Genomic DNA, 12277 nt, shown 5'->3' on the forward strand with positions numbered 1-12277 from the left:
TGGGAGGAGCCTCTGCTTTTTTCGTAGTAAAGTAAAACAGTTCTTGAATCAGTCCCTTGTGCCACTTTGTTGTCCCTTTAACATTTGTCCCAAACTAAATCAGATATACTGGTTATGTTTTATGGATATTTCTTTTTTTTACTGGTTATGTTTGATGGATATTTCTTTTTTTGATTTATTTATCTCCACCTCTGTCCTCCCAAAGTATCTTGTCCACATGTGATTTCATAATCTCTACCCTTTCTGAACCACGTGTGCTCTTCTTTTTTTTTTTCTCTCTTGTCCAGGTGCTGACCAAAGGTTTCGGCTTCCATCTCCGGGACCTCTGTAACGCCACGCCCCTGGAGGAGTTTGTCCACATTGCCGACCGCAACGTGTCCCGTCTGACTCAAGAAATCATTTGCAAGTCCTCCAGCGATTGGCTGAACAAAGCCCAGAGCCACTTCCTGTCCAACTTGGACTTTTTCAAACCCATTCGGGTGAGTTTATCTGTAGAGTCAAAACACATTCAACCAGAATTTTAACATAAAAAGCAAAGCCTAGCAACTAAAACGACATCATGAACAAGTGCACAGTCTCAAACGGGTTGGTCTGGTCACAGACTTATTGTAATCCGCTGACTGTGACACTAATATTATGCGACAAGGCGGTTCACTGTTTGTACAGGGCAAAAGATAGACCCCCGTATCCAACCATCGGACGTAAATCCCTGATCCCTCATCTTTTCTGCCTACTGTGAAACTTTGAGCTTTCTGGATTCCCTTGTTTTCTCTACTCATTGTCCCGCCGCCTCCTCCCTGTCCAGCGTCACCTCTCCTCTGCCTGTATCTTACAGAACAGCCTGCCCTCTTCCCATAAAACCCGTGACTCACACTTGGGTCACAATGGTGAAGTGGCAAGAGGCGGAAAAAAAAAAAAAACCTCAGCCGGTCTGCTGCTAGTTGGCCTACTTCTCTTTAGAGGGAGAAACAAACAGACACAGGAAGAGTGTCATTATCGAGTCAGCGATTCTCAATAACCTGTAGCCTTGCTGTGCCGTTGAAGAGATTAGAAAAGCCGCTCACTTGACATGAGAATTAAATCATTTCCTGCCTCGCAGCGGATGCGATTCACTCCCAAAAACACACTCTTCCTCTTTTATTATTGGAACTCAGTCTCCACATGTTGATGCAAGAAAGGTAATTCCTTTCCAAAGCAACAAAATTGTGCAAAAGAGTGAGGGAGAGAACTCTTGCATAACTCAACGCTCTCCCATTAGTTGCTCTGTGTGTGGGTGTATGTGTGTGTACGTTTAGAAATCGTTAAGTAAAGAGAAAACAAGAACGAGCAAATGAGAGAAAGAACTTTTCTCTTTTACTTGATGGCTGTTCCGTCTTCAGCGACGCCTGTGCTTTATCGGGCGCCAGGCGTTCCAACAGCTGACAGCTTAGTGTGATAAACGAGAACACGCACACACGCGCACACACACACACACACACACACACACACACACACACACACACACAAACAGTTTGACAGACGGGAACATAGGAGGTCAAAGCTACACTGACCTGTTGTTCTTTCTCTGCTCGCCTCTCCGTTCACCTTTCACCCCAATGTTGTTCTTCTTCTCTCTCTTCTATTTGTCCTTTGCCTCCCCTTCTCACCTTCATCTTTAATTCTAAAGTGTATAAATGGATAAAACATGGAAGATACTACAGCTGTTAGTACAGTAATGGTTCAAGATCATTTGAAATAAGCTAATTGGCAAGCAATTAATGGACAATAAACATATACTTTGTTCCATTTTCTGTTTCACTGTATGTAGTTTTTTTCAGGATGTATTCATTGTGCACAGGAACCAACAATACAGTGTAAAAAATCTCAGCTGCATAGTAAACATGGCCTTTTTCTGTCTAACAGAAGGATGTGAAGTCGGACCCCAAAGTCGTTCAGGAGGTCTCAGCTGCAACCGACGCTCTTCTGGAGAGCCTGGGAGCACTGGCCGTGGAGGTAGATACACACACACACACACACACACACACACACACACACACACACACACACACACACACACACACACACACACAGGGAACACAACCTACTCACTTTATAACATTTAGAAAACAGGATTACTGAAATATTTACTTCCAAAGTTCAGCCTCCAGTACCAATGTTTAAAATCAATCCTTACTTAGAACGAGCTCTCCGTGGAGTATGCACACGTTGATTCACGGAATTTCGTACAAGTCATACAAAGGGGGAAGTGCTGCGTGGGTTTAACAGGAGCAAAGAGCAAAGCAGCTGATCCTTATGTAAAAGTGAATAATGTCAAAGAAGAGGAGAAAGTGGGATCCCTCCTCAAGGTTAGGCGGCCATTACGTGTCCACATGAGTCCTTTCAACATTCAGCCATGTTAATAGAGGCTTTGTTCTACCCCCGTGGGCCTGGTTTTTCTCTGGATCACATTCCCCTTTCTTAGGCCTTTGTGACAGCAGGCATTATGTTTTCGGGTTGTTGTTCTTCCCATTTTCTCAGATATCTCAGATATCTCAGAATACGCCGAGAGGGAATTTCTTAGAAATTGGCAAGATCATGTTGGTCAAAAGTCACTGTGATCCCACGAAACACTTTTTTGGTCATAGCTCAAGAATTCGTATGCTAGTTATGACGATTTCACACAAATGTCTAAGAGGCAAGGCAAGTTAATTTGTGTAGCAGAGTTCAACAACAAGGCAATTCAAAGTGCTTAAAAACATCAAAACATAAGGCAAGAGGATAAAATGTCGAAGTGATGCCATTTTGATCAGACATGGAGTCATACTGAAACTTGATCGGTCGCACGCAGGCATACAACCACGATACGGTAATTCTAGTGGTGTCGAGAGCGCACATGTATGTATATGCGCTCACACACACACACACTCGCATGCCAGACTTAAGCCAATGTAGCTGAGTCGGAGCTGCTGGAATGTAGAACGAGAGGAGAGGGGCTGCAGTCGCTGGTGCAAACACACACACACACACACACAACCCCCTTTCTCTCAGGCTCCAGCTCTGCTGAGTTGGCAAAACCATAGACCCAGCTGTGTGTGTGTGTGTGTGTGTGTGTGTGTGTGTGTGTGTGTGTGTGTGTGTGTGTGTGTGTGTGTGTGTGTGTGTGTGTGTGTGTGTGTGTGTGTGTGTGTGTGTGTGTGTGTGTGAGATAGCGCTTCCTGTCTAAGCAGCTGTAAGAACATCAGTGAGCTTGTCTTTTCTTCTGTCCTCAACTACAAACGTTGCAGCCTTCACCGATCCTTTTGATCCTCCGTCCATCATAAAAGAGGAAGAATGTTTAACCAAAATCCCTCTTGAACAGCTTCCTCCCGAGCTTCTCCGTGTTTTTTGGTTTGTACCTGAACCAGCTATTGTTGATCTTTTACACTCCTGTGGAGACTTTGTGCTTATTTTAGGCTGCTGGTAGATAGAAAATGTTAAAACAGAGTGGCATAGTCACTGAAAAAGCATCTGTTTAATCACTGATTATCATTCCTCCTCAGTGTGTATTATTTGGTTTTAAAGCAGATCATATTGGTTTTCTTAGCTTAGCTTGGTGGATAAGATAAACGGTTGGCAGAATGAAGAACTGCACTTCTGTGTTTCCTCTTTTTCTTGAGTAACAGGAACCTCCTCACGAGTTATCGTCTGCATCTGAAACAAGTTTAGTTGCACTTGAAAAAGTGGCAGATTTTTCATCTTTTCCTAATCAACATTGCTCAACAGCCATGCATGCTCCTTAAATTGATTGTATCTCTGTAATTTGTTTCTTCCCCTTACGAGCCTAACAAACGCACACTGATGTAATCAACGTGCTTCTCGGAAACATTAGTGACATTTATCTTATTTGCATTGTTTGCCCCGGAGTAGCTTAGGAGGTTGCTTAGCGCAGCGGTAGAGAGTAACCTCTCTGTCCCGTAACCCGATCGCTGTCATCACGTAGAAATCTACCACTTTATATCTGGACGCAAGTTTGATCAAAAGCTCTAAATTCAGTGGACTTCATGGTCAGAGTGTGTGTGTGTGTGTGTGTGTGTGTGTGTGTGTGTGTACTCATAACAGGAGAAAGAAAATGGTGTCTGAGGTTTCTGTCAGCCTCTTGCAATGAAGAGCTGAAGACGCATACTTACTAAAACATAATGTAGAAAATGCATATGCACACCCCAACATCTTTCCCATGCATTAACAAACACAGGCAGCCTCACACGAACACCGACTGCAGAAAGACTCAGATATGCACCCAGTCCAACACAACACACACATTATTGCACCCAGTTCTTTGCATGTGAAAGAGCAGGAAGGAGGCGGTTTGATGTGGCTGCGAAGCAACCGCATACAGAACGATCTCAGGGAGAGCTTGTGTGTGTGTGTGTGTGTGTGTGTGTGTGTGTGTGTGTGTGTGTGTGTGTGTGTGTGTGTTTGTGTGTGTGCGTGCGCGCGTGCGTGCGTGTGTGTGTGTGTGTCTGTGTCGGTGATCTGAGACGCAACAGTTCTCCCTGTCTCACTTTTGCTTTGACGGAAAACAGTGTTGAATATCTTGTTGACGGGCAGAATAACAACTCCACGCTGCAGACTGGTCAGCTTATTAAGTCGACAGAGAAAACAGTGTTATTTGTCTTGAAACGTGTCCGACCACGACCTCGTTTGTGCGTGCGCGCGTGTGTGTTTGTGTGGTGAGTGTGTACACAGCAACGCTTGTCTGTATAATAGCGCTCTACTTATGGAGCCTGCGGAGGTTTGCCTATTAGGAGAACGACCGACAGTAACCTCTCTTTGTTCTCCCGCCTTCTGCACTCATTTCCACCTCCTGCTTTGCTGCAGTCTCATATGGACTTCCCTTCTCTCTTTGTCTCTCAGCTTCTGTCATCTATCTCTGACCTCCTCCCATACTCACCTCAGGAAAAGGTGTGATATTCTCAGCCTCCGTTCTTCCCACTTCAGAGCTTTGAGTTAATCGTAAGCCCTCCCGCGGTTCACGCTTAGGCAACAAAAGCTCCCCCCTCTTCTTTTGCCCTTTTCTTTGTTTTACTTGCACAAGAAAAAAACAACACAAAAACCCCCTCCGCTCATTCCTTCCCAATCACGAGTGTGGTGACATAATTGCGTGTGCAGTTGACCAGTTTGGAGACATTGACGGGGAACTTGTGGTAACTTGTCTTGACCTGTAGTAACCCCTGTGTGAACCAAAATGAACTCGCTGCTCCCTTCAGCCTGGCGTAACGCTGATGTTGAGAGTCTACCGAGGACAGTTTCTCCTGAGACCAGAGGAATATCTTTTGTAGTTATTGGGAACATAACCACACAGTTTGGTCGCAAGCAAATAAATCAAATATACTGGAGTATAATAGGACTGTTTTAGTGGCCGGGGAGCAGCTGTACACGTTTTTTTGCACCGTGATAACGAGGCGAGAGTTCTGCACTCGTGTGATAAAGAAACAGCTGCAGAGTGGAGACGTAAAACCTAATAACACCAGAGAGTACAGGACAATACTAATACACCTTAAGACATTTCATGACCATACATGATCAGTCGCTTTTTATATTAGAAAGGGTGTGATAACATCTCCTCTAGAGAGAAATGCACACGCACACACACACACCCAGGAAGAGAAAGATAGCACAGGGTACAGCAGTTAAATTTAACTTAGTCAGGCAGACGACTAAGTGTCTCCACTTGACTTCCATGAATACCTCTCATAGTGTATGTGTGATAACCTTTAACTACCTCAAACCCACAGCATCACACACACACACACACACACACACACAGGGTGCATATAAGCTGCCTCTGTTGTGACAGATGATAGCCATATTATTAACACTTCTCACGCTGAGCTACAGTACATGAGACACATGAGATACCCTGAAGGAAGAAGCATGTGCAGATATGACAGGCGGTATATTCAGCGACCTCATGACGTCTCATCTAAGATGTGCTTCATGGGTCGGGGAGATGCGTCTGTGTTTGGACTTGGAATGGTGTATTTACTGACTAACTTCCAGCCTTCATCATGCTAACGTTTCTGTTCGTGTCTCTCCCTCCAGCTTGTCAGTATGAAGAGTTGGAAGGACATGCGTAAGGAGATCCAGTATCTAACTGCAAATGCCACAGGCTCTCCAAACCAGATGTACCAAGCCGTGTCACGTATCGTCTGCGGACACCCCGAGGGAGGCGGCCTCAAAATCAAGTCTCTCAACTGGTACGAGGACAACAACTACAAGGCCCTGTTCGGAAACCATGGCAACGCCAGCGACAGTGATCCCCTCGCAGCTTACGACAACTCTTCCAGTAAGCGTCCCAACGACCTGAAACGACCCCCATTTTGTATTTGTTCACCAGATGTATTTTTCCCAGAGTCCCTGCCAATTTACCGTTTACACAGGACAGACGATGTTCAAGACTCAAAATGCGTGTGTGTGTTTATTTTCCAGCTCCCTATTGTAACAACATGATGCGGAGCCTGGAGTCCAGCCCCATTTCCAGGATGATCTGGAGAGCTCTGAAGCCTTTGCTCATGGGGAAGATCCTGTACACCCCAGATACTCCGGCCACGCAGAGAATCATCCACGAGGTACAGAAAGGCCCCCTCTCATCTCCGGGAGAATCACGAATGAACCCCCATTGACTAAGGCTGAGCGTGTTTGTGTGTTTTGCAGGTTAATAAGACCTTCCAGGAGTTCGGCGTGCTGAGGGACCTTGGAGGGATGTGGGAGGAGATGAGGCCCAAAGTCTGGAACTTCATGGAGAATGGCGAGGAAATGGACATGGTCAGGGTGAGTGGGATGCACTGCCAACACACACACACACACACACACACACACACACACACACACACACCAGAGCTGTGTTCTCAGTCCTCTTCCTGTTTACATGATGGGGTTGAAGACGGCAATCTGTGCATCTCTGTGGCTTCACTATAATTATGTGTCTGATGTGAAGGACCATACTGAAGCTTCTGTAGAGTGCACCAGCCAGGCTGCTGGAGTATGGGGCCATGTTAGGACTATATTAACAAAAAATCTGACCCTTTTTGTCAGATATTATCCTCTTGTGGGTTGTTCACGGGTTGATAAAAGTACTTGTAACTGCGGAGAAAGAGGACCGAGGCCATGAGTCGTCCATTTTTCATGCTAACCGGTGTCTTCTGGGTAAATGTAAAAGTGAGACTAACAAGAGAGTGCAGACAGACAATTCACCCGAAAGGGCCAACAGGCTGAGGTCAACCATGAAACTTGGTTCATTAAAACAAAGCATGGAGGGATTTTTCAGCGTGATATTAAAATACGGCTCTGGCGCCAGTGTGAAACTTTAAAGCAAACCCGTGGTTGTCCACATTTAAACAATTTGTCGGTGATATCACGCAGGGACAAGCACAAGCACTGCTTGACCTACAAATAGATCTACGAGTATAAAATTACAGTCACTCTAATAGAATGAGCCATTTAAAAAGTCTGTATCAGATGGCATGTAGTTCACAACATGGCTCTTCCTGGCTGGAAATGTGTTTTGTTTTTTTTCCCCCACAGCTTTTTTTGCCACAACGCCATGTAAATTACATAAGTAGCACTTCCACCTAGTGGCGAAAGGTGATTCTGTACGATACCTTCACAAATAAGATTTTTGAGACCATTAACTGTATATAAAGAGTCCCAGACTTCTAAATAACAATTGGATGCATTTTGAAAACATGACATCTAACACTATTAGTTTGAATTTGTCTTGTACAATTAAACCTAAAGTTAATTAAGGAATAACCGGGCTAAACCTTGAATATCGTTCACTTTTTTTTAATTATTTGATTAGACTGCTGTCTCTGCTGTCATGAAATAGTTTTCTCTGTCAGGGAAGCAGGAAAAAGGTTGTTGATAATAGATGTAATTAATTTGAGAGAAGCCTGGAGCACAGAACATCTAACGACAGTATAATAGAACACACAGCAGTAATAAAGGCCACAGAGCCACACAAACACACAGCAGCAATAAAGGCCACAGAGCCACACAAGCCTTAAAGCACCTTTTACAAGTAGGTTAATAAGGGAAGTCTTATGACAGGAAGACTTGCGCCACCTATAGATGTTTATCTGCATCCTCTTTGATGTTTTAGGTTTTCTTTATCGTCACTTATAAGTATTTGTACATTGACTCTCTATAATAAACAACACAAACCTTCCTCTTTGCAGACGATGCTCCAGAATAACGCCAGTGCTGCGTTCTTCAATGCCCAGCTCAGCGAGACTGAGTGGCGGGTGTCAGATGTGTCGGCCTTCCTGACGAAAGTCTCAGAGGACCAAAGACCCGCAGGGTCCGCTTACACCTGGAGAGACGTCTTCAACGAAACCGACCAGGCCATCCAGACCATCTCACGCTTCATGGAGGTTAGTGTGTTAGTGCAGGATGCGTGACACCAACGCACACCTCTGACATGTTCTGTTAAAGCAGTGTGTGTGTAATGATGGCGACTCAGTGCGTAAAATACCAAAACCAAGCTTGACTTCAAAGAAACGGATAGTAGAGCGTGTTATGATGTTTTCACATGACGAGTTCAGTCGATATTACCGCGTAGACGTCCTTGTTTTCCTTACTTGTACGGGTCTTAAGTTAAGTTAAGTGTCTGTAAAGTAGCTGTTACCCAATATCTTCCATTTAGGTCAAGACCTACTGGGGAAATAGGTTAAATGCTAATTGCCCAAATAGGTCGTCGCATTTCAAAATCTTCCATTATTCCATTATTTTTTTTATTCACAACCCTTGAAATCGAATGTTCTTTCCCCTTCCTTCCCTCACCGAGTCGAATCATTGTCATGCCGAGTTTGTCACTGCTCCCGGTGTCATGCCTTTTTGGGTCAGTATGCCAGAGCCAAGCCTTAAGCGATCAACAACCACCCTTTAACTCCTGCCAAATGTTAATCAATGTTTGTGTCTGAGTGAGTTGTTGACTTCTATGTATCTCATTTCTTCACTGAGAGTCCTCTAAAATGAACATCAAGGTTCAGTGGACTAACAGCCTTGTGGTGTTCTCTGTAATGATCAGATTTGCTGAATGAGGGATGATGGTTTTCACTCCAAAGACCGAAGACACTGACAATTAACGATAAACTGATGACAATGAGAAAAATACAAATCATTTCAAAAGAGGGATTCTTAAACCATAACTTGAGGTCAATTAGGTGTCACGCTAATTATTTAACTTTCGGTTTAACAACACTGCAAACACCCCACTGACCTACTCTTACCTCTTCTTATGGAGACCATATAATGTGTGTAAACTAACATTCCTCACACTAGAACTATCTCGAGGCCGTACAGAACCATAAAAGTCTGTCACACCTGCAGGATAAGGGGCGCTCATGCTGCAGTTGTCGTCATGCTTTCTGAACTCCTTGGCTTCTCACACAGTGTGAGGCCAAGAGGTGCAAGTCAGCTTATGTCAGCTATGTGAGAGGCTAATCTGTACGAGGTCTCAACAAATCAGCTGAACAACTCTGTTGTGGTTGCTCAGTGAGTTTGTGTAACAGGGTTAAGAGTTCATTGTTGTTATCGGCTACTGATCAATATTTGCGAGGAAAGCATTTGATTGTGTGAGCAGGATTTTTAATGATTTTTTTTTTTTGAGACCTATTAAAAAGCGTGAGACTAATTTACTTTAAGTCATTACATCCGTTCTTTTTCCATCCTTCTTTAACTGTGTGACAAAGACCTTCGTGCATCATTTAGACCCCACAATGACTTCATTCCTAGTCAGACTTTTAGAGTAAAACATGGCGTAACCCCTCTCTCTCCCTTTCAGTGTGTGAACCTGGACAAGCTGGAGCCGGTAGCTAATGAGGAGAGACTGGTCAACAAGTCCATGGGTCTTCTGAACAACCAGAAGTTCTGGGCCGGAATCGTGTTTCCTGACATCGCCCATAGCAACAGCACCGACTTGCCTCCCAACATCAACTATAAGATTCGCATGGACATTGACAACGTGGAGAGGACGAACAAGATCAAAGACGGGTGAGAAGCTATAACTATTATTGAATTACAGACCCTTTGCAGAGCTTTGCTTATTTTGAGCTAACTGATTTTCATTTTGCTTTGCAGCTATTGGGACCCCGGTCCCAGGGCAGACCCCTTCGAGGACCTTCGGTACATCTGGGGCGGATTTTCTTACCTGCAGGACGTCATCGAGCACGGAATCATCCGAGCCATCACTGGCACCAAGGAGAAGACGGGCATCTACATCCAGCAGATGCCTTACCCCTGCTATGTTGACGACATGTAAGCGACCAATGTGCAACGCAAGAGTATAGTTTAAGTTAAGTTTAAAACATGCATAACCAATTTTGACTTTTTTTTTTCAGTTTCCTGCGAGTGATGAGTCGGTCCATGCCTCTCTTCATGACCCTGGCGTGGATGTACTCGGTAGCCATCATCATCAAGGGCGTGGTGTACGAGAAGGAGGCGCGGCTCAAAGAGACCATGAGGATCATGGGGCTGAACAACGGCACCCTGTGGCTCAGCTGGTTCATCAGCAGCTTGATCCCGCTCCTGATCAGCGCCGGCTTGTTGGTGGTATTATTGAAGGTTGGTGTTGCCACACATACATACACACACAACACTCTTTGTCCTCCTCCAGGAATGTCAGCAAAACAAGTGAACATATTCACACTGATCCGGGCTGATGTTTACACGTTTAACTTGATAGTCACTTCGTAGTTTAGAAATGTCACCAAATTGTGGAAAACAAGTGACATCATACCGCTGTAACCGGGAAAGTATTATAACATTTTTCCACTTTTTTCTCCCCCCTGCCACCCTTTTCAGATGGGAAACCTGCTGCCTTACAGTGACCCAGGCGTGGTGTTTCTCTTCCTGGCGTCCTTCGGCGTCGTAACCATCATGCAGTGTTTCCTTATCAGCACTCTGTTCTCTCGTGCCAACTTGGCAGCTGCCTGCGGTGGCATCATATACTTCACGCTCTACCTGCCCTACGTGCTGTGTGTCGCCTGGCAAGACTACATTGGCTTTGGAGCAAAACTTATCGTGGTGTGTGTGTGGAAGAAATTGAACAATGCTCCTTTGAATACATACAGCGTGTGTTGAGCGGTGCGTCCAGTTGTTTTTCTGTCTCCGCTAAACTCCGGCTTCTTTGTTCTTCTCACAGAGTCTGCTGTCCCCTGTGGCGTTTGGTTTCGGCTGTGAGTACTTTGCCCTGTTTGAGGAGCAAGGGGTGGGCATCCAGTGGTCGAACCTGCTGGCCAGCCCTTTGGAGGAGGACAGCTACAACCTGACCACCTCTATCTCCCTCATGCTGTTTGACGCTGTGCTCTACGGAATGATGACCTGGTACATCGAATCTGTGTTCCCTGGTGAGCAGTGGATGTGGTTTAAGATTGTGGTTCCGTAAAGTGCTTAATCCATGATGTGTGGTTAAATAGTCGGGATTGTTTTGATGGACAGTACTGAGAAATGTCACTCTATTCCAGGTCAGTATGGGATCCCCAGGCCTTGGTACTTCCCTTTCACTAAGACGTACTGGTGTGGAGAGAAAGAAAACACAAACATCTCCACCCCTCTGTCAAAGAAGGGCAACGCTGAAGGTACAAATCACAATCACCATCATTGCTATTTATTTATGTCTTTCTGTTTAGGAAGGAATTTTCATATATATATTCATCCAGCAAAAATTGTCTCAAGTTTCAAATGCAGATGGATGATCCTTCCCTTTTATGTGTCCAGTGAAACCTCAGCTTTTGTCCTTTTATTAAATGCTGTTGTCTTTGTTTTGGTTTTTTCCCCACAGCTGTTTGTATTGAGGAGGAGCCGAGCCACATCGAGCCAGGTGTTTACATCGAGAACCTGGTGAAGGTCTACAGCCATGGAAAAAAGCTGGCTGTAGACGGACTGTCCCTGAGGTTCTATAAGGGACAGATAACCTCCTTCCTCGGCCACAATGGAGCCGGCAAGACCACGACCATGTAAGATTATACACACATTGTCTGCAGTTCATCGAGAAACTAGTTGAAAGACGTTAAAATCTACTCCGTTGAGACAGCTGTTAATGGTGATTGTTGTGTGCCTCTCTGATAGGTCAATCCTGACGGGGTTGTTCCCACCCACATCTGGCACAGCCTACATCCACGGCAAGGACATCCGCAGTGAACTCAGCACCATCCGGCAGAATCTGGGCGTCTGCCCCCAGCACAACGTACTTTTCAGCATGTACGTATACAGCGGCAACAAAGACTGAATTCTTTGCACGCTTGTAGCATTCTTGTGT

At 45.0% G+C, this 12277-nt stretch overlaps 1 protein-coding gene across 2 annotated transcripts in view; it reads left to right on the plus strand.

Annotated features, from left to right (window-relative positions):
- Positions 1–12277, plus strand: part of LOC137885336 (phospholipid-transporting ATPase ABCA1-like) — a 37367-nt gene that overhangs the window by 13976 nt on the left and 11114 nt on the right. For both annotated transcript variants that reach the window (XM_068727560.1, XM_068727561.1), the window contains exons 7-20: positions 288–479; positions 1903–1992; positions 6061–6304; positions 6448–6587; positions 6673–6789; positions 8196–8390; positions 9803–10011; positions 10099–10275; positions 10359–10581; positions 10822–11043; positions 11162–11366; positions 11484–11597; positions 11801–11975; positions 12088–12219. In XM_068727560.1, coding sequence (XP_068583661.1) covers positions 288–479; positions 1903–1992; positions 6061–6304; positions 6448–6587; positions 6673–6789; positions 8196–8390; positions 9803–10011; positions 10099–10275; positions 10359–10581; positions 10822–11043; positions 11162–11366; positions 11484–11597; positions 11801–11975; positions 12088–12219 — 2435 coding nt within the window. The remainder of the gene's footprint in view (positions 1–287; positions 480–1902; positions 1993–6060; positions 6305–6447; positions 6588–6672; positions 6790–8195; positions 8391–9802; positions 10012–10098; positions 10276–10358; positions 10582–10821; positions 11044–11161; positions 11367–11483; positions 11598–11800; positions 11976–12087; positions 12220–12277) is intronic.

This window comes from Cebidichthys violaceus, unplaced genomic scaffold (genome assembly GCF_023349555.1).
Source record: "Cebidichthys violaceus isolate CVI_PGR_0920_01 unplaced genomic scaffold, fCebVio1.0.p SCAF_4, whole genome shotgun sequence".
NCBI lineage: Eukaryota > Metazoa > Chordata > Actinopteri > Perciformes > Stichaeidae > Cebidichthys > Cebidichthys violaceus.